This window comes from Lonchura striata, chromosome 6 (genome assembly GCF_046129695.1).
Source record: "Lonchura striata isolate bLonStr1 chromosome 6, bLonStr1.mat, whole genome shotgun sequence".
Taxonomy (NCBI): domain Eukaryota; kingdom Metazoa; phylum Chordata; class Aves; order Passeriformes; family Estrildidae; genus Lonchura; species Lonchura striata.
Genome location: NC_134608.1, coordinates 2,330,664 through 2,357,299, shown reverse-complemented (window position 1 = coordinate 2,357,299; position 26,636 = coordinate 2,330,664). Strand labels below are relative to the sequence as shown.

Sequence of the window (26,636 nt, the reverse complement as noted above, 5' to 3'; positions counted from 1 at the left end):
TATTTTTCCATTGGCTGAGCAGGACCCGCTGCGCCGCTCTGTTGCCAGGAGAGTTTCAGACCTCAGCCGACCTTCAGAGCGAGCGGGGCAGAGCAGCAAAGCCACGGGAGCCCCTCGGGGCCCCTGTCCCCGCTCTCCAGCGACGGAGCGTGTCCCCACGGGGGCGTCCCAGGCTCAGGGACCGCGTCCCGCTCCCCACGCGGGGCATCACCGCAGCAGCATCCCTCCGCCACGCACGGGGAGCCGCGGCACCGCCGGGCGCGCTGCGATCGCCGCACGCGTGCGGCCGCTCTGCTAATTACAATGACACCCGCACGACCGCATCCATCAGCGCGTCCCTGGAGCTGCCAAAGGCACCTCGAGCGCCCGGAGGGGAACGGCAGCAGCGCGCCTGGATCCCGGGGAGGGATGCTGCGGGCACCGCGGGGCTGTAGTGCCGCTTGCCGGGAGCCGGGGAAGGGGAGAGCAGCGGGCAGAGCAGCGGCAGGCCCGGGACCGGCTCTGTCCCGGTTTTGTCCCGGTTCAGTCCCGGTTCAGTCCCGGTTCTGTCCCGGTTCAGTCCCGGCTCTGTCCCGGCTCTGTCCCCGCTCTCTCCCGGTTCAGTCCCGTCTCTGTCCCGGCTCTGTCCCGGTTCCGTCCCCGCTCTCTCCCGGTTCAGTCCCGGCTCTGTCCCGGTTCTGTCCCCGCTCTCTCCCCGCTCTCTCCCGGCTCTGTCCCGGTTCTGTCCCGGTTCCGTCCCCGCTCTCTCCCGGTTCAGTCCCGGCTCTGTCCCGGTTCTGTCCCCGCTCTCTCCCGGTTCAGTCCCGTCTCTGTCCCGGCTCTGTCCCGGCTCTGTCCCCGCTCTCTCCCGGCTCTGTCCCGGCTCTATCCCGGTTCCGTCCCGGTTCTCTCCCCGCTCTCTCCCCGCCCCGACCCCGCAGCGGCGCCGCAGCCCCGAGCGCAGTCCCCGCAGCGGCACCGCCGGGCGGGCAGGCTGGATGACGGACAGGCGGATCAGCCAATCGCAGCGCGCAGCGCGCCCCCGCGCCGGCGGGCGGGCCAATGGCGGGGCGGGGGGGCGGGGCCCGGCGGCGCGCGCGGCGGCGGGCGGCGGGCGGGCGGCAGTCGGCGCCGAGGCGCGGTGCGGTGCGGGTCGCTCCTCGGGCTCCTGCCGCGGCCGCCGGAGCCGCGCCGCCGCCCTCCTCCTTCCCTCCCCTATGGAAGAGATGGAAGAGGAGCTGAAATGCCCGGTGTGCGGCTCCTTTTACCGGGAGCCCATCATCCTGCCCTGCTCGCACAACCTGTGCCAGGCGTGCGCCCGCAACATCCTGGTGCAGACGCCGGACTCGGAGTCTCCGCAGAGCCGCCGCGCCTCGGGCTCGGCCGTCTCCGACTATGACTACCTGGACCTGGACAAGATGAGCCTGTACAGCGAGGCGGACAGCGGCTACGGCTCCTACGGGGGCTTCGCCAGCGCTCCCACCACGCCGTGCCAGAAGTCCCCGAACGGGGTTCGCGTGTTCCCGCCGGCCGCGCCGCCGCCTCCCGCCGCGCTGGCGCCGCCGCCGCCGCCGCGCAACGCGTGCCTGACGTGCCCGCAGTGCCACCGCAGCCTGGTGCTGGACGAGCGCGGGCTGCGGGGCTTCCCCCGCAACCGCCTGCTCGAGGGCGTCATCGACCGCTACCAGCAGGGCAGGGCGGCGGCCCTGCGCTGCCAGCTCTGCGAGAAGGCGCCCAAGGAGGCGGCCGTGATGTGCGAGCAGTGCGACGTCTTCTACTGCGACCCGTGCCGCCTGCGGTGCCACCCGCCGCGGGGACCGCTGGCCAAGCACCGCCTGGTGCCGCCGGCCCAGGGCCGCGTCAGCCGCCGGCTCAGCCCCCGCAAGATCTCCACCTGCACCGACCACGAGCTGGAGAACCACAGCATGTACTGCGTGCAGTGCAAGAGCCCCGTCTGCTACCAGTGCCTGGAGGAGGGCAAGCACTCCAGCCACGAGGTCAAGGCGCTGGGAGCCATGTGGAAGCTCCACAAGGTGAGCCGCGGCTTCCCCGGCCGAGCCGCCTCCCGTGCCCGGCTGCGGGCTGGGAGCATCCCCAGCCCTCCTCTCCCGCTCCGCGCCGCCCCCTCGGCGTGGGGACGTTGGCATCGTGCGGATGATGCTCCCCAAATCCAGTCCTGCCAGGTGCCACCACATTAGCTGGCACGGCTCCCCCGGGGGTGGCTCGGGGACATCTGCGCCGCAGAGCCGGAGAAGCAACAGGGAGCGATGGTTTGGGGAGGAGGAGGAGGAGGGAGGCGTGAAATCCGCCGTGGGAGCGGGGAGCCGCGGGGTGCCACCTCCTGCCGCACTCGGAGTCACCGGGAGGAGGAGGAGGAGGAGGAGGAGGAGGGGTGGCAGCGGGCAGCCGGGAGCCTGTCCCTGAATGCTGATCAGCTCCGCTCGCTCGCACACGCGTCCGTGCTGGAGGAGAGGGTCCCGGCGCTTGCGATGGGATGTGGCCATCATCAGCATCATCATCTTCACCTCCATCCATCCCTCTGCCTCCCGCCCTCCCTCATCGCACCAGTGCCCGAGGGAATTGGGGCAGAAGTGAGCGGGACACGGGCGGACAGGGCGCAAGGGGCTGGGCGTCATTCCTTGGATGAACATCGCCATAATTGGTCCCCACTCCAACAAACTGGGGCAGGTGGGGAGGGGCGGGACCTGTGACAAGGAGCTGCGGGAGGCTGTGACCTCCCGGTGGAAGGGACTGGGCTGGGTTGCTTTCCAGGAATATTTCGGGATGCTCTGGCAGGTTGTGTGGCAGCATGTGGTCCGTGAAGGATGCAGATCTCTGGGCTGGAGCTCTGCACCCCGAATTGGGTCAGTGGGTGCATGCAGGGACAAGGTGTCACTTGTCCCAGTGCCCCAAAAAGGGGGGGTAGCCACGTTATGCCGTGGGGAGAAGGTTTGGTGGTGCTTGTTGGAAGGGGCTTTTTCCTGACCCCCTTTTGCTGGGAGCAGGAACAACTCCTCTCTGGATTTTCAGGGCTCTTGTGGAGATGTGCCAGAGCAGTTTGGTGCCCTTGTTCTTATCCATGGGGTGCAATCCCTGATCCCAGAGCTGCTGGCAGCCAGCAGGAGCATCCAGCTGCTGTGGGATGCCCAGCACCAGGGTGGCACAGGTGGCTGGGGAGCTGCTCACAGGAGCAGGGGATGGAGCCAGGCTCTTGTGGCGTGGAGCAGGCGGATGAGAAGCAACAGGCAGAGTTTGGAAAGCAGGGAATTCCACCTGAACGTGGGGGAAACTCGGCTGTCAGGTCAGCTTGGAGCAGCCTTGTCTGCTGGGAGCTGTCTGCCCATGGCAGTGGGGTTGGAATAAGATGAGCTTTAGCTTTTCCTTCCAAATCCCTTTTCCCAGGGGAGAGCTTTAGCCAAGTGCTGTTTCGTTGATGTAGCTGACAGATGAGGATAATGTAACATTATTTCCAATGATGATTTTGGACAGTGAAGCCTCGCCTGCCTTGAGAGATCTGTGTTTCTGCAGGGGTTCACTGGTATTACCTGGTGTTAGTTTGCTTTTTAGGGACAGGAAGAGTCTGTGGGGTTAAATGTGGTGTTAAGGAGTAATTGAAGGAGGGATTTTGGAGCCAGGACTTAGATTGCTCCTTGAGATGCCATCCAACAAAATCAGGGGAAGGGTTATTTACCTTGATTTTTGTTACACACACACACAAAAAAAAACAAAACCAAAAACAAACAAAAAAAAAAAACCCAAAACAAATAAAAAACCAGCACCACCAAAACCAATACCCACAACTTCCAAGCTTGATCCTGGTTGGGACTGGGCATTAGGAACAAAACCACCTGTGGTTTGGAGGGGTGATCCTCTTGCAAAAGTATCTGGTGGTGTCATTTTGTGAGAGCACAGGCCCTTGGCAGTGGGACAGATTTGCTGAAGGGGTGACTGTCCCTTTTGGCCTGATCTTTTCTCTGTGCTGAGCAGTGTAATGATGCCTGCAGCTCACAGGAGGGGATCATGGAATGGTTTGGGTTGGAGGGGGATTTCAGTCCCATCCTGTTCCATCCCCTGTCATTCACAGGGACACCTTACACTCTCCCAGGTGGCTCCAAGCCTTGTCCAACCTGGCCTTGGGCACTGCCAGGGATCCAGGGCCAACCACAGCTGCTCTGGGCACCCTCCCCACCCTCACAGCCAAGAATTCTTTCCCAATATCCCACCTAAATCAGCCCTCTTTTAATTAACACCCCTCAGCCAGCTCCTGAATTCTCTTGCACCATTCCAACACCTCTTGGTGTGGGTATTTTTTGGGATGCTCTTCCCTTCTGGGAAGGTTGTGGTTGTCCCCAGAGTGCTGGATGAGCTGAAATCAGCAGCGTTCACGCCCCAGTGGGTGATTGCCAGAGCCAGGGCAATCAATCCCTGAACCAAATCCAAAAGGCTTTTCCCAATTTCCAACTGCCCCAATTTCCCCTTTCCTCCCTGAAGGTTCTCCTGAAAATAATCTGTGCTGAGGCACCATCAATTGTCATTCAGGGAGCTGGGGTTTTTCAAAGCTGGACACGGATTGTGGCAAATCCTCTCTGTCCCTGTCTCCCTTTCAGGGTGAATATTCCGAGAAACGTGGAGGGAATTGGGTTTTTTAATCTGAATTGTCCCAGTTTTGCACAGATATTGCAGCTGGCTGAGTTTTTATCCTGACGAGCTGGGAATGCTGCTTGGCATGCCAGAAGCAGCAGCACAAGATGGAGCTCAATCATTTATTCCTCACACATCCAAGCCCCTCTTCTGCTGGAAATGTGTGGAGAGTGCAGGCTCAGCAGCTGGCTGGTGTGTTTTTGTGGAGAGATGGAGGCATGGATGGATGCTTGTGTACAAATACAGACAGGCTGGGAAGGATCTCCCTGATGCCTTGAGAAGGCTGCCCTGGAGCAGGGGCTGGGTGGAGTTACAGAATAAAGCAGGGATTTATTCAAAGGACTGCCTAAATGATCCCAAGATTCTGATCTGGGACCGCTCTCTCCTTGAGGAGGTCAGGCAGCACGTCCAGGTCATTTTGGAGAGAAGCAGAAACAAATCTTGACTTTAGTGGAAGGAAAACAGTGCTCTCCATTTTAATTTTACACGGGATTTAAGTGCCTGGGATGGGATTGCCCAGGCTGAAGACACAAACTGGCCTTGGATTGCAAATCCCTGCAGAGCTCAGCCCTGGGAATTTCCATCCCACGCCTCAGTGTGGGCTCAGCAGTGATGCTCAGCAGGCTCAGGTGTCACCTGGGCTCAGCTCCTCCTGCCCCAGCACAGATGGAATGAGGGATGCAGGTGATTCCTATTATGAGAAAAAAAAAAAAAAAAAATCGCACACTAGGACTTAATTCCATCTGGTTTGGACATCTGAGGAGAACCAGGGGTGGTTTCTGGTGTTCCCTGGCCCCTCAGTTTGTGCCCAGGGGACACCAGAGGCAGGACAGGGATGAGCAGAGAGGATTTTCCCTCAGCTCACATGGCCAGGGCTCTGTGTTGGCTGCCAGAGGAACTTTGGAGGGGAGATTGGGACTGGAATTGTGCTGCTCTTGTGTCCATGGGAATTCCTGTACCCACGGAGGAAGTATCCAGGGAGCTGCTGTATGACCAAGACTTATTTGCACTTGGAAAGTAAAATATTTGCTGTTTAAAGAGAAGCAGGGAGAATCCCTAATGCTTCCCAAGCCTTGGTGTGATGGCCTTTGTGAATGCCACCACCCTTTTTCCAGCTGCAGCAGCAGGATCCAACAGCAATGCCCAGCAGCCTTCCCACCTCCTCCATTCCTCCTTGGCCAAATCCAGAGGGTGGCAAACAGCCTGAGAGGCTTGGAAGTCAGAAAAAGGCAAGAAATCCAGCCAGGATCTGGAGCAAAAATGAGGGAGCTGGGAAGGGGCTGGAGAATCCCTGAGGGAGCTGGGAAGGGGCTGGAGAGTTCCTGAGGGAGCTGGGAAGGGAATGGAGAGTTCCTGAGGAGCTGGGAAGGGAATGGAGAGTTCCTGAGGGAGCTGGGAAGGGGCTGGAGAGTTCCTGAGGGAGCTGGGAAGGGGCTGGAGAGTTCCTGAGGAGCTGGGAAGGGGCTGAGCCTGGAGCAAAGGAGGCTCAGGGGGACCTTGTGGCTCTCACAGCTCCTGCCAGGAGGGGACAGCCAGGGGGGGATTTGGGATCTGCTCCAGGAACAGGGACAGGACAAGGGGAAACCATCTCAGGTTGCTCCAAGATGAGTTCAGGTTGGATATTTGAGAAAATTTCTTCATGAAAAGAGTAGTTAAGCATTGCAAAAATCTTCCCAGAGGAGTGCTGGAGTTGCCATCTCTGGAGAGATTTAAAAGCTGTGTGGGTGTGGCCCTTGGGGACATTTGGACTGAATGATTTAAAAGTCTTTTCCAGCCTGACTGGGCTGCAGAGGTGATGCTGCCTTCTCCTGTTCATTGATTTGGATAAAAGCTTTCTCTCAGGTGGCTCTTTGCTTTGCAGTTAATGGAGTGAGGAGCAGCCCCAGATACCCTGTTAACCAAAGGTTCTCCCAAGGGTTTGTGGAGCCCAGGAGGCAGGAGGTGACCTCGGAGGCATTTGCAGATGGAAATGGGCTCGGGGTCATCTCAGAGTGAGTGGAAATCACTGCAGCTTTCATCCCATTCCAGTGGGAAGGTTAGATTAGGGGAAAAATAACTTCCCTGTGAGGGTGAGAGGCCCTGGCAGAGGTACCCAGAGCATCTCTGGCTGCCCCTGGATCCCTGGAAGTGCCCAAGGCCAGGCTGGATGGAGCTTGGAGCCACCCTTCACAGGTTCCCAAATCCACTGCATGGGATGTTTCCCCTATATTTCAAGTTATCTGTTTGCATCATAAAAGTTCAAGGCCGTGTTAAGTGTTCCAGGCCACGTTGGAAAGAGCTTGGAGCTCCCTGGGATGGTGGAAGGTGTCCCTGCCATGGCAGGGGGTGGAATGAGGAGTTGGAGGTTCCTTCCAACCCAAACCATCCTGGAATTCTGTGTCCAAAAATACCCGGATCTGACAGAGCAGTGCTCTGTTCCACCATCTGGCTCAGGCCTCAGCAAGCAGACTCAGTTCTGGGGGGAATCCATTTTCATCTGTAAATATCAAATTTTTTCCATTCTATCCCATCTTTTTTCTCCTCTTGGCCACCTGAGGATTGAAGGACCCCCCTGGGTGGGTTTTGCTGCATTTATTGTGGTGCAAGTCAGGAGCACCTCAGCTGAGATGGGGAAAATGAACCCAGGGACTGATTCTTGCCTTTTTCAAGGGAATTTCTGCAGTGTCCATACCCAGGGGTTTCCCTGTCACCATATGTCAAATTAAGCTTTTTTTTTTTTTTTTTGACTCAGAGATGGGGTAACTGAGAGGTGTTTTAAAAACTTTTATTCTATTTTCAGTCTGGTGTGAAGGGTGAGACAATACAGATGTTATAATTTATGCAATTTTAATTAGAAGCTAACTATTTTCTAATTACAATGCATTATAAGCATTTCTTGGCTTACATTACTTGAGAATTAAAGTGTATAAGAAAACTTTTACCAAAAAGTAGCTAAACAAGAACAAGTTTGTGTATAAATGCATATTATGTGAGCCTTCTCTCAAGCTTTAAGAATTCTCTGCAAATTCATTTTCCACAGCCACATCCCTAGCCTGGAAAAACAGGAGAATGAGGAAGCAGAGCAAACAGTGTGCCTGGTGTTAAATAAATTACTTGAGAGTGTGGAAGGGCTTTGCTGTTTATTAACCAGGTTTCACAGGATGCTTTCCAAGAGCTGACACTGCTGCAGGGTGGATCTTTGTTGGGAAAAGGTTCTCAGGAGGCTTTGAGGCTACTCTGCATTGCTCATTCCTGCTCTTCTAAATAATCCAGCACCCACAAGTTCAGGCTTTTAAAGGGAAAACTTTGCTTGGTGCCACAGAACCCCAGAATGGTTTGGGTTGGAAGGGACCTTCAGGATCATCTCATCCCACCCCTGCCATGGCAGGGACATTTCCACTGTCCCAGGTGTCCCCAAGCCCTGTCCAGCCTGGCCCTGGGCACTGCCAGGGATGCAGGAGCAGCCAGAGATGCTCTGGGCACCTGTGCCAGGGCCTCACCTCCCTCACAACCAAGAATTCCTTCCCCAAATCCCATCTAAATATTTTGTGTTCTCTCCTCTTGCCACAACCAAATGACCACAAATTCCTTTTTGGAGTCTTGCTGTGCACTTTCTAGCAATCCAGCACATACCACTGGGAGATATTTCCCTTCTCTTTTCTGGACCTGGAAGGAATTTCCAGCAGCCTTTGATTAACTCGTGTTGCTCACACAAATTCATTTAGTTCAGAGTGCCTCCAAATTGCATTGCTCTTCCCAGCTGTATGAGAGAGTAATTAAAGAAAAATTTGCCTGAAACATAACAACTCTCAAAGCTGCTCTTTTGTCAGCCTTGGTCCTTGTTTTGTTTGTTCTTGGGCTGAGGCATTTTTACCTGTTCAATTGGCTTAGAAATAAGCCAGCTCATTCCCTGTTCATTCAGCTCGTCCTGCTGGGATGGATTGGTTAAATTTCTATTTATAAGGCAGAGAGAGCTGGGGGTATAAATCTCTGGTGACCCTGGCTCAGGTGATGTCCTGGAAGGAGAGGCAGAGCCTGGTGTGGAATTACTGTGAGGAGTAGGAGCTTTCAGAGTGAATTTTTCAAATTCCCAATTGTAGCTGGAAAGAGCAGGGATGGTTTGGGGTCTGGGAGCACCACTGAGGCTCCTGCCAGGTGGCCATAAATAGGAAATGTGCTAAACTCTTCAACAGGGAGACAGATAAATAGAAATTAAGCCCAGCTCTCACCCATTCCAGTGACACCTCCCTGATTAATGCAGGAAGGAGACCAGAGCTGAGAACAGCAGGTCAGAGAATTCACCTTGCCTCTATCGAAAGGAAAATTTTGGTTGCAGTCTGAACCAGCTCATATTTTGCCTTCAGAGCTGGATTCAGCTTTGAGCACAGCCTGACCTGGAGCTGGCTGGAAAAGCTCAGCAGAGGCTCTGATCAGGGCAGAATTCCTGGGTAGGAAGAACAAGAGCCAAGTTCATTTCCAGTTTTTCAGCTGGAATTTTTCTTGAGCGGCAGAGGGGTGACTGCGAGGGTGATGCCCAACCTCAAACACCGTATGCACAGCATGGATTGAGGCTTGGGCCATGTTTTTGTATTTAATTAGCCATTAAATTCCCTGTGTCACAGAAATAGAGGGCTGTTAATAGGAGCCCGCTCAGCTCTGCAGCAGCAGAAATTGCCCTGGGAAGGATCTGGCAGTTGAGGGATTTCCCATCAGTGTTAATTACCCTTTCCCCTTTACTAACCTTATAGGAGTTGATGGGTTTAGGGAAAAAAAAAGCTGGGAATTGGATGTTAATAAGGCATGCATGGATGGTGCCTGGAGTGCTGAGGGCCGGGGCAGAGCTGCCATTCCCCAGGGGAGCAGCTCAGATCCACAGCTGGGATGGGTGCAGGGAGCAGCTGCAGCAACCACTGGAGTGGAAGATCACATTTGTGACTTCCAATGCCTCCTGAAAATCCCAGATCTCCTGTGGAGCTGCCAGCCTGGCTGCCCACGCTGGGGCTGCTGCTTCCTGCTTGGTGCACAACCAAAATACGTGGGAAATATCAGTTAAATTATTTGCACCGACCACGAAAATGTGGAGCATCTTTCAACGAGTGATTTTTTTTTTTAAATTTTTTTTTTTTTTGGGGGGGGGCTTTTTGCACTAAATTCTGGGTTTTTTTCCCTTGCCTCTCTGGATTTGCATGGTCAGCTCCCTTCTTGTTGCTGTTCCCTGTGGCAGGACTGGGGGATGTGTGAATTAATGCTGGGTTATGGCCTTGCCTTCAGCTCGAGGGTGCCTCCGTGGCACCATTCCTGACAGCCTGTGCTGCTTTCCACCTGCAGCTCCTGGCGTTTCCTCTGCTGCTGTTTTCCCAGATAAACCAGTGTCCCTTCAGTCAAGATGTGTGGAATTCACTGCTTCTGTTCACTTCACCATTTTTCTTCTCCCTGCTTCCTTCCCTTTGGAAGTGTTCCAGGCTAGCTTGGACAGGGCTTGGAGCAGCCTGGTCTAGGGGAACGTGTCCTTGCCCATGGCAGGAGGTGGAACAAGATGGGAATTTAAGGTCCTTTCCAACCCAAACCATCCTGGGATTCTGTGATTCCCAGGGTCCCTGATGGGGGCTTTGCTGTGCCTGTGGGATTCCTGTTGGGAAGGACCTTTCTGTCTGCAGAGGCAAACTCAGAGGCCTGAATTTGATCCCCCTTTCCAGGCAGGTTTCTGTGATTCTGTGCCGTGGTCTCTCTGTCAGAGGATGTAAAGCTGGCAGAAGGGGGGATTCTGTCAAGCTTTGAAATGGATTATTCCTAACAAGGCACGTTTATTGATTTCCAGACACAGACTCTGCTCTGGGGGCAGAGTTCCCTCTGTTCCCTCCCTGGCAGGGCTGTTTCACCCCAGCACCCAGGGATGCAGGCTGGAGCAGGGGAGGAGTGATGGGAATTGTGGCAGCATTTCCCTGAGGATGCTGGAAGGGGAAGGGTTGGGCTGGAGATCTCCCTGCCAAGGATTTGCTTTGTCCTCCTGGGCAAATAATTGCACAAAGCCCCTGCCTGTCCTCTCCCAGGAAATGTGAGTTTAGCACCAGTGCCCTTCCTCCAGCCCAGCAACAATTAGGGTGGGAATTCATAACAGAACAGGTGGAGATGAACTGGGAATTTCCAAAATTGTGAGAGCTGGGTGAAATCCCATCCAGGACACAACAGGAGCATCAGCCTTCCTCCCTCCCTCCCTGGGAAAGCACTTCCATCCTTACTCAGTCAAGGACTGAAGTCACAGAGATTTGAAGGCACGACTGAAATGAGGTGACAAATTGGGGAGAGCCCTGGATGTGCAATCAGCTGGGGATTAACGAGGTGCTGGGTGAGGGCTGGTGCTGCCCCTTGGCTCTGTGACAGATGCCACCATTCCCTGGGTGGCACAGCACTCATTCTTTGGCAGGGCACAATGTTATCACAGGGATTTGTACTAAGTAAAAGAATTCACTCATTTTCTAGAAAATGGGGCAATGACACATAGGGTTAGAAATTAACTTGGGGTAGAAATCAATTGGGGATTTAGATGAGGTGTGCTGTTTCAACTTGTTTAGTCTATGGCTTGCTGGCATTGATGCCTTGAGAAGGCTGCACTAAAGCAGGGGCTGGATGGAGCTAAAGAATAAATTAGGGATTTATTAAAGGATCTCCTCCATGGATCCACCTTGGGCAGCACCAGAGCCCAGCCAGGGCTGCACCCAAATGACCCAAAATGGTCCCAAAATGCACGAGCGCTCCCGGGGCTCTCCCTGGGATCAGTTCTGCTCCATTGGCACCTTGGAGTTCATTGTCCCATTCCAGCTCCAGCCCATCAGTCCCACCCTGCTGGTTTTTCTCTCTCCAGCCCACGCTGTTTGTGCTCCTGGGCTGAGGTTTGGATCATTTGTCCTTGGTGCCCAGCTGGAGCAGGAATTGTTTTGTGTCCCTGCTCTGTGCACAGAGCTCAGCATCCCCTGATCTGGAGCCCAGACCCACACACTAAAGCAGCACAGAATCTGTAAAATATAAAAGCCAAACCTGAGGCATCAGTGGCAGGTGAGGAACAGGTTTGGATCCACCCATGGCAGAGATGGGAAGGGCTCAGGGCTCTGCTGTTCCCTCCATGATTCCAGGAGCAGCAGCTTGGGGAGGGTTCAGGGGGGCAACGTGGAAAACAAGGTTCCTTTGGGAGAGCACCCACCCAAACAAGCTTGGGGAGAGGGACAGGGGATGGCTCATCCTGGTGGGAAGGGACATTTCTCAGCTGGAGACTCAGTACCTGGATTTGCTGCACCATGTTGCGGAGCTGCACCAGGAATTCCTTCGCCTCCTTGGCTCTGTCCTTGGTGCCCAGCTGGAGCAGGAATTGTTTTGTGTCCCTGCTCTGTGCACAGAGCTCAGCATCCCATAATATAGAGCCCAGACCCACACACTAAAGCAGCTCAGGATGTGAAAAACAGAAAAGCTAAACCTGAGGCAGCAGCACAGATGAAGTGTGCTGTGTGTTTAGCTTGTTTAGTCTGTGCACTTGCTGTGCAGAACAAGCTCCAAACGCCCCGAAGCTCAGCCCTGCTGTCTGCTGGAGCAGTGCCACCACCTCTGATTGTCCCCACCTTCGTTCCTTGGTGCTCCTTTGTAGCTCAGCCAGCTGCTCCCTCTTTCTTGTGCCATTCCTGCTCTTTGTGGAGCTGCTCCCTCGGAGGAGCAGCAGTGGTGGCTCCTGTCACGCTGTCACCCCAAAGCCACCCAGCCCAGGCGTGGCTGAGCGTGTGCCGCATCCATCCTGCACCGACACCTCTTCCATCCTGACGTTCTGTCCCAGGAAAGGAGGAGCTCAGGGGCCATTTGCTGAGGTCTGTGCTGCCAGCAGCCCACACCTTGGTGAATCAGAGCGAGAGCTCAGACACAGTTTCTCACCTCTGAGCTGATTTCTCACCTCCCCCGGAGCACAGCAGTTAAAATTTATGAATATAGGAAATCTTTTTTTTTCCTAATTTTTTTTTTTTTTCATTTTAAATGTTGCCCTCTGGCAGTGGATGCTGCATTTTCCCCATGCCCTAAGGCCAGGTGAGAGCCCAGCTGGAGGGGCAGGGAGGTCACTTGCTGGGGTGGTGGTGGGAGCCGTGCTGTGCTCCTGGAGCTGTGGCCAGACGAGCCAGCCCTGATCCATCTGTGGCTTGGGCTCTCCATGGACCTCCTGCCGTGGTGCCAGGCTGCCAGATGGGCAAGGACAGGCCACAGGCAGCTCCAGGGAGGATCTGTGCTCCATTCCTGCCTGGCAGGTGCTTTGCCCACGTCTGTGCCACGGTGCCAGCTGACCGCTGCCTGTTGCAGAGGGTTTCTGGCTGCTGCTGCCATGCTGTGATATTTGATGTGCCAGGTGTGGCTGGTTGGCCTGGGATGTGATTCCTGGACGAGCTGGGAGTGGTAGGAAGATGCCAGAGCAGAAAAGGAGGCTCGGGGGGACCTCGTGGCTCTGCACAGCTCCTGCCAGGAGGGGACAGCCAGGGGGATTGGGGGTGTGATCCCAGGGAACAGGGACAGGACAAGGGGAAACCATCAGTGCAGCTTCAGGTTGGATATTTGGGGAAAATTATTCATGGAAAAGGTGGTCAGGTGTTGGGAGGAGCTGCCCAGGGAGGTTTGGAGTGCCCATCCCTGGAGGTGCCCAAGAACTCCTGGAGGTGGCACTCAGAGCTCCGGGCTGGGGACGAGGTGGACACTGGGCATGGCATGGATGGGCTGAGAGATCTTTTCCAACCTCAGAGATTCTGGGATTCTCTTCCTCACTGTGGGAAGGTGCTGCGAGGTGGGAAGGTGGGAGAAGGAAAGAGGGAAGGGAGAGGCTCTGCTCAGTTTGTTCCAAACTGGGTTGAACAGGGCTTGGAGCGAGCTGCTCTGGTGGAATCGAGCTCTGAGTCGGGGGAACACCTCCTGCCACTGTGGGATGTTTCTTCAGCCAAGAGGGAAAACTGGGACAGCTTTTATGGAGCTGTTGCAATTCCTGGGATCAGCCTTGGCAGAGGCAGTGATGCTGCACAAGGTCATTAGTGGCAATTAGCACAGATTGTCTTCCAGGGACCTTGTGCACTCAACATTTGGCACCTCGGTTCATCTTGTGCTGCGTGCAGAGGAGAGTCAAGGAATAATTTATGTCCTGGCTGCAGCAGGCTGTGTGAGGTGGGCTAAAAGCCCTTCCTGCCATATGCCACGGATTTGGCTTCAGCAGAGCTGGGAATTGTTAAATTCTCATCAATCACGTCGGGTCCCAGAGCTTTGGGTTTCACCAACCTGCCAGCCACCCCAGGAGCGAGGGACAGACTTTGTGGCAGGGCCTGTCGTGGTGGTCTTAAACTAAAGGAGGAGAACTCAACCTAAATTGAAGGACAAAATTATTTTTTGTGAGGGTGGTGAGGCACTGGAGCAGTGCCTGGATCCCTGGCAGTGCCCAAGGCCAGGCTGGATGGGCTTGGAGCAGCCTGGGATGCTGGAAGGGGTCCCTGCCGTGGCAGGGGTGGGATGGGATGAGCTTCCAGGCCCTTCCCACCCCAAATAATCTGGGATTTATTCAGAGTTAACATCAGGGAGCTCATGGCTCAGTTCCCTCCCAGTGAATATGTTACAAACAAGAAAATAAGTGTGACTTAAACCAGCCAGTGGGATTTGTATTTATGCAGCCCTTCCTGAAGGGGGTCACACCCCAGCAAGGCTCCTGAGCCCAGGAAAAATCCACTTTCCTTGGATGTGCCCCAAAATACAGCTATTTTAAATTAAATATGTTATTTTATTAAATTATTATAATTAATTATATCTAATCTTATATAATCAGTATTTTTATAATAGATAATAGTATAATATATACAAATATAACTATATAATATAATTAACACAGAATATATTCTATGTTATGTTATAATTATAGAATATATAATAACTGTTATATAATGATTACTGTATCATTATTATTTATTTTATTATTTAATATTAAATTAAATGTAACAAGGCTTATGGGGCCAACACCATCACCTGCTGATGGCACATGCTGCATTTGGAGTTCGGGGGGGGCTGTGCTGGTTTAGCCTGATCCAAACTCCACTATAAAACATGACCTGTTCCTAAATGTGCTTCACAGGGATCCAGAGCAGGGTTTTGTGCCTAATCTCCATCTCTGGGAAAAGCTTTTAACCTCGCTAAAACACGTATGAGCTCAGTAATTATTTTATTGCAGCCATGTGATTTAAGCAGATGATTTGGTCTGGGGTCTCCAAGTTGATTTGCAGTTCCAGTTTGAAGGAGCCAGGAGATCTCAGAGCACAAATAATGCCACAAATGTGTGTCCAGAGTGGGATTTAATGCCTGATTCTGCCTCCTGCATTTCTCCTGGGTGTCAGGAGCATCTCTGGTGACTCGGAGTGATTGATCCCTTCAGCATGAGGGTGGTGGAGTTGGACTCTGAGATTTCTGTGCAGTTGGAAGGTAATTTTATATAACATTTTATGTAACAGCTTGCTGCCTTCACCACTCTGCGTGTGCGTGAATACATCGACCAACCTCTTCCTGAAGGAGAATATTCCAAAAGCAGGTGCTCTTGCTGGCTGCACAGCCCTGCAGCAAAAACCAGGGGTTTGTTCTGGGGCAGGCTTGGTGCAGAGATGATTATTTTGGATGCCTGTCTTCCAAGTGGCAGATATTATGGTCTGGAGTTAAACACATGAGACACTGCTGGCCCTAGAGGGGATATGGAGATAATCCAAGGCTGGGAGAGCTGGGAATGTTCCCCTGGAGAGGAGAAGCTCCAGGGAGAGCTCAGAGCCCCTTGGAGAGCTGGAGAGGGACTGGGGACAAGGATGGAGGGACAGGACACAGGGAATGGCTCCCACTGCCAGAGGGCAGGGATGGGTGGGAGATTGGGAATTGGGAATTCCCAGAGCAGCTGTGGATCCCTGGCAGTGTCCAGGACCTCTGTAGGGCACACAGGTCCCTCCTTGGTGGCTCTCCACGTTGGAAGGGCTGGTGGAGCTCCTGGTGCTGCTCCATGTGCAGGGAATGGTTTTTGTTCCTTTTCTGGGAGCCCCTGGCCTGGGCTGGAGAGAAAGATGGGAAGGACAGACCTGGGCAAGCTTTGCTTAATGAGCTGCTCATCCTTTGTGTGTTCAAAACTGGCTGTGAGTTGAAATGGAAACATCTTTAAGTAAAGCAAAGCCTCCAAGGGAAAGGAGCAGGCCCTGGAACTTCTGGGACTCAGCCCTTTGCCTTGGAAAAGCCAAGGGAAAAAAGGCAAAAAGGCAAACCTGGTGGGAAGAAATGCTGATGTCTGACTCCAGCTCAGAAGGCTGAATGATTTCTTTATTATAACTATGCTATAATACATTAATATACTATTTAAAGGAGATACCAAAACTACAAACCTACTTTTTCTAACTACCATATCTGACTCTCTCCAGAGTCCAGCCCCAGGTGGGTTGGGTTGGCCACCAGGCTCAAACAATCCTCACCAGAATCCAACCAAGCAATCACCCCAGGTAAACAATTCTCCAAGCACATTCCACATGGGAAAAACAAGGAGCAGAAATAGAAATTGTTTTCTCTTTCTTCCCTCTGTGTTGCTCTATGAAAATAAATCCCGAGAGAAAGAAGAATGTCCCTGTGACAAAAAGCCACTGGAAAAAGCCCAAATTTCCCATTTTAGGGTTATTTTAAAACCCCTGGGTGTCTGTGACAGACCCTTTGTCCTTGTGAGGAGCCAGCAGAGCCTCCTGGCAGTGCCCGTGCTCCGAGGCTGGAGGTGAAGGCACAAGGGCTGGGATGGACAGACAGGACAAAGGACACCCCTGGGACAAAGCCAGGCTTGTCCTGTGCCTCTGGATTGTCCAGTGGCTCGTGGCAGGGACACTCAGGCTGACCACCTGGCAGCTAATTAAAAATCAGGGCTAATGAGCTCACTGGGCTAATCCCCCTGGGCTCTGTGCATCCAGCTCTGTGGGGTGGACATCCCACGGAGGGGACAAGAGGAAACAGCCTCGAGTCAGGAGAGGTTTAGCTGGGTTTTAGGAGAAAGTTTTACCCAAAAAAGAGTTGTCCAATCACAGCACAGCTGTGGTGGAGTCCCCATCCCTGGAGGGATGTAAAAGCCATGTGGATGTGGCACCTGAGGACATGGATCAGTGGTGGCCTTGGCATCCTCAGCACCACGTTGTTACACCTCCTTAGCCTGGTTTTTCTTTCTTTCTTTTTCTTTTTTTTTTTTTAATTGAAAGCACTTTCCCCTAAAAAAAAAACCTACAGCTATTACTGAAGTAAATGTGAATTATCCCCCTGGTATTTCCTGGCTTCTTCACTCCTCCATAAATGACCATGAATGGTTCAGTGAGCCCAGCACGGGCTCCCCTGGTGACACCAGGATGGATTTCTCTGCTCCAGTGGCTCAGATTCCCTCCAGTGGTGGGGATGGAACCCCCTCACTCCTCTTTCTCTGTAGAAACACTGACAAGTTCTTCATTACTTCCTAATTAGCCAGACATCCCTTCTTATTAAAGATTAATTTTTTTTTAAAGGCAGTCATTATCTCAGCTCTTCCAAGGGTTATTGATTTATTCTTCTTTTTTTATTAATGGATCTACAACCTCCTCATAATCCATCCAGTGTAGTGGTTGCCTTGCCTCTCATCCTCCCTTTACACCATGAATGTAGGAAATAGATGGATAGAAAAATTTAAAAGTTCGATAGAACTTTATATTGTATGCATTTGTATGTAAATGTTGAGGTAAGAAATGGGAATGTAGAAATTATATGGAATAGGATAGGTGTTGAGAGAGAAATGGAATTAGAAATAAGTTTGAAAAGGTGGTTTTATAAATAAGATGAGATCTTTTGGAGAGAGAATTAGGAAAGATGTATTGTAGTAGGACTTGTAAAAAGTAATTTTTAAATAATTAACTTTAAAGCATTTACAATATAATGTAGCTAAAGCTGATAGGCCAAGAAATGCTTATAGTGTGTTATAATTAGGAAATAGTTGGCTTCTGATAGTAATAACATAAATTATAACATCTGCATTGTCTCACCCTTCACACAAAACTGAAAATGGAGTAAAAATTCCTAAAATGCCTCTCAGTTACCCCATCTGTGGGTCAGAAAAGGGAATGATCCAGCACATTCCCAGTCTCCTGCTGCCTTCAATGCTTTCATCACTCAGTGCCTCTCTCTGGGCTTTATTTTCCTTGGGAATTTCAGTGTGGGTTCCCAGGAGGCCACTTCCAAACCTCTTCTGAGCTTGGATTTCCAAGGAGAGCTCGGGTTTGTTTTCCTGGGGCCATTCCAGCCAGAGGAGGAGGTTGTGGAATTCCTCCTGTGCCCAGGCTGCTCCCAGTCTCAGGTAGGATTTCTCTTTATTCTCAGTCTGGGAATGAGAAGCTTTCCCCTCTCTGTAAATCCAGCTCTCTCCACGGTTTGGAGTCTCTGCAATCCAGGCTGTCCTTTTTGGGTATCTGCAGCACCAAAAGCAATCTGGTTGCTGTCACATTTTGGGATTAATCCCAAATGTAGCCCTTTCCAACCTGGGAGGCTTGCATCCAGCTGCAGGGGCTCAGAGCCCAGTGCCTGCAGGAAGGAGTCAACAGAGAAAAGCTGAATTATTGTGTTTTTCCTGTGATTTCCTGCACTGGAGGTGAGATCTGAGCTTCCTAGGTGTGTGTTCCTGGCAGCATCCTGCCCTGGTGAGCGGTGCATTCCCAGTGCTCCAGTATCCATGGTGATGGGAAGGTTTTTCTGAAGTGCTGCTTGGAAGGAAATGTGAAATCCTGGTCCTTGGACCTTCCCTTCAGTCTTGCAGAGCAGGACTGGGGGAGCCCAGGGGGTCTGGAGTGGCCCTGCTCAGGCAAAGATGCTCCTGGCAGGAAAATGCTCCTTTTCTTTTTCATTCACACAGCTTTGGTCATAAAAAACTGCAGATTAGGAGGGACCTCTGAGAGCTCAGCCTTGTGCCTAGAAGCAGCAGCAGTAACTGGAGAGTTTTCCAAAGTGATTTGGGTTGGAAGGGACCACAAATCCCATCCAGTGCCACCCCTGCCATGGGCAGGGACACCTCCCACTGTCCCAGGTGCTCCCAGCCCTGTCCAACCTGGCCTTGGACACTTCCAGGGATCCAGGGGCAGCCCCAGCTGCTCTGGGCACCTGTGCCAGGGCATCTCCACCCTTACAGCCAGGAATTCCTTTCCAATCTCCCATCCATCCCTGCCCTCTGGCAGTGTCAGCCATTCCCTGTGTCCTGGCAGCTCCACATCTTTCAGGCTGCCTGGAACCTTCCAGAGGCTCAGATCTGAAATGATGCTCTCCAGGGAGCATTTCCCATCCTGTTGGAGGAGGGAAGAAATGCAGCAGAAAAGAAGACCAGGTGATCCATATTTTCCTCCTCCTCCTTCCTGCTGCCGTGTGAATCCAGCAATCTTCATTAAAAGCAGCATGAAATTAGTGCTAATGAGCTGAGGTCCCGTTGCTGGTGAGCAGAGCAGAGATGTGGCAGGGGCTGTGCTGAGCAGGTGGATCAGTCAGGTGGGCAGAGCTGCTGTTTGCTGGGTGTGGGAATCCAGAGCTTCCCTCTGGCTGCCCTGGGACCCTGGCAGGGGTCAGGAACCCCCTGGACAGAGCCCCCAGAGACACTGGCTGTGATCTCTGGCCATGGAAAAGAGTTTTCAATCTTACAGGATCAATTACCAGCTCTGAAGGTTTGATATCAGTAATAATTAAGTGTGGCACAGGTGCAAAAGTAAAATTTTAGGATTCTAGATGAGGGGTCCAAAGGGGACAGGATGGATGTGCCTTGGGTGTGCCTTGTCCTTTTTCTCCTTCTTCATGCCCTCCATGTCTCACTGTGGTGCTGGCATTTTTCTGTTGGTTCAGGCTGGGGACACACTGTCCAACGTAGGTGACAGATATTGGCACGTTCTTGTAAATGCAGCCCAGGGAGTTTCTGGTATTGAATGTTTGTCACATCCCACTGAGGGCAGAGCCCCACACGCTGCCCTGCAGGACAGAGCTGGGCAGGGCAGCAGAACATGTGAGAGATAAACAGAATAAACAACCTGGAAACCAGCACAGACCAATTATGGCTTCTGCTTTGGCAGCGGGGCTGAGAGACAGAGACTTTTACAATCTCAGAATCATCAATAGCACAGATTCCAACAGCTGGAGATGTGAGGGGCAGCTCAGGGATGCTGCTGGCAGTGCTCAGGTCCCTGAAATGTGTTTTTTTCTGCTGGCTCTGGGCATCCTGGTCACACAGAACATCTCGGGAGGTTTAATGTGTGGCTTTTGTGCTCGTCAGGCACTCACAGTGGAGCAGGAGCTTTAAACTCTGCCTGAGAGCAGTGCTGAGCGAAACACCAAAAAGAATGTTTTTAGAGAACCCACATGCTCCTAAAAACGTGCCAGACAAGCAGAGGTCAGGTCAGTGGTGGTGGATTTTCCTGCAGAGATGATGGTGGTGACGTGCAGGGATTTATTTGGAAGGACTCAAAGGAGAGCACAAAAACCACCCCAGAAAGGTGCTCTGAGCTGTCCTGAGTGTTGGGAAAATTCACAGAATTCACAGAATCACAAGATGGAAGAGATCTTCAAGACCACGAGTCCAACCCAGCCCCAACAGCTCAACTCAACCCTGGCACCCAGTGCCACATCCAGGCTTTGTTAAACACACCCAGGGGTGGTGGCTCCACCACCTCCTGGGCAGAACATTCCAGAACTTTCTCACTTATTCATGCCAGCCCAGCCTAACCTGGAGGATGGTGGTGGTGTGGGGCACCCAGGGATGGGGATGATGGCAAACCATGGAAGATGAGACCTCAGGGAAAAGCAGCAAGCTGGGCATGCACTGAGAGGAGGCTGGAGAGGGGATTGGGATGGTCTTCAAGCCTCAGGCAGGCTGGTGGAGGCTTTGTGTTTCAATGGGGGCAGTAAGAAGTTTGGCACTTCGGTCCTAGCGGTGGAAATGTGGTTGAATTTACCCTCTCCCCACTTTGGGAGTGGGAATTTTGGCATGTGGGCAATGCCCTGAATGGGTGCCCATGGCCCCAGATAGCAGCTCCCTCAACAGGGAATAGCCAAAATCCCATCAGGAATGGGAAAGATGGCCTGAGGCTGATTTAAATCTGGGTTAAGGATGGAAATGACCAAATGCAGGCTGCAGTCATAAAATCATGGAATGGTTTGGGTAAGAAGTGACCTTAAAAGTCATCCAGTCCAGCCCCTTCCATGCTGGTGCTGTGGTTCACACCCCAGGCTGCTTTTCACTGTGGTTAAGAGAAGCAGCCAAAAGGAACACACAGAGAAATCCACATTTTGTACTTCTCTAGGATTTTGGGTGTGTCTAGGATAAGATTTGAGTGGGAGAGGAGGGACCTTTTGTTTGGAAAGGTTGACAGATTTTGGGTACAGCAGCCCTTGAGAAAGGCAGACAGATTTTGGGTACAGCAGCCCATCCTTGGAGGCTGCAGCACCAAGGATTCATTGGGAAATGCCAGGAGATGAGTGCAAAGCCACTTTGGGGGATGCTGGAGGATATTTGTGCATCTTCCTGTCCAAGGGAAGTTCTCTGTGTGTCCACAGCCAAAGGGAATGAGATGCCATCCCCCATCTGTGCCTCTGCAAACCTCCCTTGAGCTAAATCCACGAGTAAATTGTGTAAAAACCCAGTTTTGGGCAGCAGCCAGAGAGGCAGAGGGCTGTGAAATGAGGAGCTGCTGCTCAGGGGCCGGGCTGGGATGGTGGAGAGCCGTGGTTTGGATGGCCAGGGACGTCCTGCACAGGGGTGCTGTGGCTGTGGCACCTGCCTGGTGACAGCCAGGACATCAGCCACCACCTCCTGCTGCCTGGAAGGTGGAGTTGTGCCTTTGTGGGAGGCACCTGAGGCCTCCTTAGACCAAGAACTGGCACTGGCAGAGGTGCCCAGTGCCTCACTGCTCAGCTGTGGCAGAGCAGGGCTGGATTCCAGACCTGCTGGGTGGCACATCAGGGACAGGTTCAGGAGGAAGCTGAGCTGCCCTCTGGGGTGGGACTTCACAGGGTCATGGAATCCCAGGATGTTTGGGTTGGAAGGAGCCTTAAATCCCATTCCATCCCACCCCCAGCATGGGCAGGGACACCTTCCACCATCCCAGAGTGCTCCAAGCCCTGTCCAACCTGACCTTGGACATTTCCAGGGCAGCCACAGCTTCTCTGGGCACCCCGTGCCAGGGCCTCAGCACCCTCACAGGGAAGAATTTCTTGCATATATCAAACCTAAATCTCTCCTCTTTCAGCTGAAATCCATTCTGCCTTGTCCTGTCCCTCCATCCCTTGTCCCCAGTCCCTCTCCAGCTCTCCTTCAGGCCCTGCAAGGGGCTCTGGGCTCTCCCTGGAGCTTCTCCAGCTCTCCCAGCCTTCGTGGTCACCACCCAGCCACTCACAGCCACGGGATGTGTTCCTTTCCCTTACTGCCTCAGTGATCACTCAGAGCTGGAGAATCCAATCCAATTTGCATTTCTAGGCAATTAAATGTCGAAGCAAAGTCAAGATGCTGGCGAGCTGTCAAGGCTGTTTGTGCTGAGGCTGACTCCAGCTCCCAGATGGTAATTAAAGCTGTAGGACAAGACAAAAGGATGGTCAGCACCCTCCCTGCAGGAAGAGGAATTGCCCCACAGGGCTCTCAGCCCCGGGTTAGGGCCAGGACTGGGAGAAAAAAAATCACTGTTTATGCAGTTAATCAGGTTTAAATTTAACTCCAAACAATGTAATCAGATTTAAAGATTTAATGCAATAATGGGATGGGAGAGCTGAAGTGTGAGTAACCACCGGAGTGGGGAGGCACTAATGGGATTGGAGCAGATGGAGTGGAATTTTAAGGCAGAAAGCACCAGATCTGCAGTGTGCACATTCCTGGGTGTTGGGCAGTGCCTGGACCACGAGCACTGCCTGGATGGAGATGCAGGAGGAGCTGCTTGGTGCTCCCAGGCAGTGGTGACCACATCTGTGTATTCCTGTGCTAATTCTACCCCAAAAACTGGGTGTGCCCATCCCCTGACAGCTTTGTGGCCTTGGTTTGTCCACAGCACCTTTATCCTGTACAGGACACAGATCTTGACCCATGAGATCATAACCTGAACCTTTGCTTCCATGTTTTCTTCATCCACCATGGAGAAAAGCTGTGCCTAAGGAGACAGTGTTTGCCTGCTGGGACTTCCCTCACCACTTAGAGGAACACCCTCCAGATGTTTTTGAGTAAAAAGATGCAGCAGTGATTTGTGTCCTTCAAAGGCAGCAGGACCCAACCCTTTCCCCAGCACTCACCTGGCTGGAAATGGTTTTGGGTTGGAAGTGGTTAGGGTGGAAGTGATTTAAGTTGGGAGTGGTTTAGTTTGGAAGTGGTTTTGGTGGAAGTGGTTTGGGTTGGGAATGGTTTGGGTTGGAAGAAGTGGTTTGGGTTGGAAGAAGTGATTTAGGTTGGGAGTGGTTTAGGTTGGGAGTGGTTTAGTTTGGAAGTGGTTTTGGTGGAAGTGGTTTGGGTTGGAAATGGTTTGGTTTGGGAGAAGTGGTTTTGGGTTGAAAGAAGTGGTTTAGGTTGGGGGTGGTTTGGATTAGAATTTATTTAGATTGGAATTGGTTTTGGTGGAAGTGGTTTGGGTTGGGAATGGTTTGTGTTAGAATTGGTTTAGGTTGGAATTGGTTTTGATGGAAGTGGTTTAGGTTGGGAATGGTTTTGGTGGAAGTGGTTTGGGTTGGGAATGGTTTAGGTTGGAAGAAGTGGTTTAGGTTGGGAGTGCTTTAGTTCAGAAATGTTTTAGGTTGGAATTGGTTTAGGTTGGAACTGGTTTTGATGGAAGTGGTTTGGGTTGGGAGTGGTTTGAGTTGGGAGAAGTGGTTTGGGTTGGAAGAAGTGATTTAGGTTGGGAGTGGTTTGGGTTAGAATTGGTTCATGTTTGGAATGGTTTAGGTTGAAAGAAGTGGTTTGGTTGGAAGTGATTTAGGTTGGGAGTGGTTTACTTCAGGAGTGGTTTACTTCAGAAGTGGTTTAGGTTGGAATTGGTTTAGATTGGAATTGGTTTTGGTGGAAGTGTTTTGGGTTGGGAATGGTTTGTGTTAGAATTGGTTTAGGTTGGCAGTGGTTTAGGTTGGGAGTGGTTTAGTTCAGAAGTGGTTTAGGTTGGAAGTGGTTCAGGATAGAATTGGTTTAATTTGGAAGTGGTTGAAAGCTCCTTTGACCTTTTCTGGCAGTCGTTCCCCCAGTGCTCATTTGTCCTGCATAAACAGGAGCATTTCACAGCAATCCCTGAGGAGCTCATTTTCTTCTGGATGAGCTCAAACCCTCTGGCATTCCTCAGGCCTGAAGCAGAAGGGAGGTCAAGTGGAGCAGTGGCTTTTTAGGGAGATGACAGCAGCTTCCTGAGGAAGGGAGAGGGGTTTGCTGCCTCCAGGATACAATTAAGGATGGCCATGACACCATCCATCAGTGTTTCACATCCTGCTTTTCATGTTGTGGGACTCTTTGGGAAGAGCTGAGGTGCTGGACCATGGCTCAGTGTTCCAGAGCATCGTGTGAAAGTCTGCTTTGGTGTTTGTCATGGAGAGAGCTGCTCTGTCCCTAAATCTTTTTTGTTTTGGTTTGTTTTGTTTTTTAATTCTAAAACTGGTGGGAATTCATAGCAAGAAACACAAAATGGTTTGGGTTGCTACTACAACCCAATGGTTGGCTGCTACTACAATGCATCTTTCACAGTTCTAATTTTCTAAAATACCTGCTCTTATTGCAAGGCTATATTTTGAAACTTGTTGAAACTTGTTTTTAGTTCAATCTTGCCCTCAACAATGTCATCCCTATTCTGTAACTTCCTTAAATCAGTACCCCTGGTCTCAGGGTTTACATACAGATCTATTAGACTGTGTAAATTTTCTATCAAGTTTGGAGAATTCTTTAGAAATCTATTTCCCACAAGAAGTTGCAGCTGGAAATTCTGGGAGCTCTCCTGGATCAGCACTCACAGTCACATCCCTGGGCAGCTGGGCTGCTCGAGCCTGGCCTGAAAAGGTCTTTTCTTGGCCAGAAATGAGGAAAGAAGCTGTCACCTCCTGAAGGGAGCTACAGGAAATATGGAGAGAGGATTTTTTTATATAGGGGCATGGAGTGATAGTACAGAGGGGAATGGATTCACACACACAGTAGGTTTAGATTGGATATTGGGAAGGAATTCCTGGCTGGGAGGGTGGTGAGGCCCTGGAATAGAATTCCCAGAGCAGCTGTGGCTGCCCCTGGATCTCTGGAAGTGTCCAAGGCCAGGCTGGACAGGGCTTGGAGCAGCCTGGGACAGTGGGAGGTGTCCCTGCCATGGCAGGGGGTGGGAAATGGATGAGCTTTGAGATCCCTTCCAACCCAAACCACTCTGGGATTCTGCCATCACTGGGGCTGCCTGCTGCAATCAGGCCCATCCTGGCAGATTTCCTTTCCCTGGGGATGATGAAGGGCAGGACACGTTGCAGACAAACATCCAGGACAGAAGAGTCTGTGCTGAAGGGGACCTGCACAAATTTGGCCTCCTGGCACCCTGAAAAGGGAGATGCAGCTCACCCAGAGCTGCTGCCCTTGCTAACATAGACCCAGCCCTGAGGAAGCACCCAGGATGTCGGAATCTGTGCTGTTGATAATTCTGAGATTGTAAAAGTCTCTGTCTGTCAGCCCCCTGCCAAAGCAGAAGCCATAATTGGTCTGTGCTGGTTTCCAGGTTGTTTATTCTGTTTATCTCTCACATGTTCTGCTGCCCTGCCCAGCTCTGTCCTGCAGGGCAGCGTGTGGGGCTCTGCCCTCAGTGGGATGTGACAAACATTAAATACCAGAAACTCCCTGGGCTGCATTTACAAGAACGTGCCAATATCTGTCACCTACGTTGGACAGTGTGTCCCCAGCCTGAACCAACAGAAAAATGCCAACACCACAGTGAAACATGGAGGGCATGAAGAAGGAGAAAAAGGACAAGGCACACCCAATTTCCTCCAGCTTGTCCCCTTTGGACCCCTCATCTAGAGTCCTAAAATTTTACTTTTGCACCCGTGCCATACTTAATTATTACTGATATCAAACACTCAGAGCTGGTAATTGATCCTGTAAGATTGAAAACTCTTTTCCATGGCCAGAGATCACAGCCAGTGTCTCTGGGGGCTCTGTCCAGGGGGGTTCCTGACCCCTGCCAGGGTCCCAGGGCAGCCAGAGGGAAGCCCTGGATTCCCACACCCCGGGATAATTCCCTGGCCAGGTGCCTGCCCCAGAGATCCAGGTTGTGTGCAAGATCATCTCTGCACATCCCAGCTGCTCTCCAGGCTGTGGCAGGGACAGCAGGAGCATCCAGCCCTGATGGATGCCCCATCCAACCTGGCCTTGACCTGGAGAGGGACTGGGGACAAGGGATGGAGGGACAGGACCCAGGGAATGGCTCCCAGTGCCAGAGGGCAGGGATGGGTGGGAGATTGGGAATTGGGAATTCCTGGCTGGGGGGGTAGGCAGGCCCTGGCACAGGGTGCCCAGAGCAGCTGGGGCTGCCCCTGGATCCCTGGAGGTGCCCAAGGCAGGTCCCTGCAGGATCCAGGACATGGCACTGTCCGACCCCTCAAGTCTCAAGGAGCAGCTCCCTCATGGAGCTGCTCTCCCACGGGTTGTTCCACCTGAGGATTTACATTTCATCTTCCTCCTGCACACCCCAGATTCCCTGGGGTAACTGAAACGAAGGAGGAGAACCAAGGCCCTTGTTGAATGCAGCAGGGGAGTGGGATCCATTCCTAAAAATTCCTTTTTCTCCTAGTTTGCACCCAGGAGCTGTGCTCACAAACCTGCCTCTGACTGTGTGTGTCCTTCTCATGACGAATGTAAGCTCTTCCTTGATTTGTTGCTTTATTTTCAGCTTTCTGGCAGGCTGGGATCACTTCTTGTGGAAAGCCAGGGAAGCCTGAGCTGGAGCCATGTCAAATGCTCAGCAGCAGAGTGGTGGAGCTTTGGCAGGGGGATCATTCAGAGCCCTGGCCTG

At 52.3% G+C, this 26,636-nt stretch overlaps 1 protein-coding gene across 7 annotated transcripts in view; it reads left to right on the top strand.

Annotated features, from left to right (window-relative positions):
• Positions 1–1,116: 1,116 nt before the first annotated feature.
• The window catches only part of TRIM9 (tripartite motif containing 9), a 61,499-nt gene continuing 35,979 nt past the window's right edge, over positions 1,117–26,636 (top strand). For all 7 annotated transcript variants that reach the window (XM_021538458.2, XM_021538455.2, XM_021538457.2 and 4 more), the window contains exon 1: positions 1,117–2,012. In XM_021538458.2, coding sequence (XP_021394133.1) covers positions 1,197–2,012 — 816 coding nt within the window. In that variant the 5' untranslated portion in view covers positions 1,117–1,196. The remainder of the gene's footprint in view (positions 2,013–26,636) is intronic.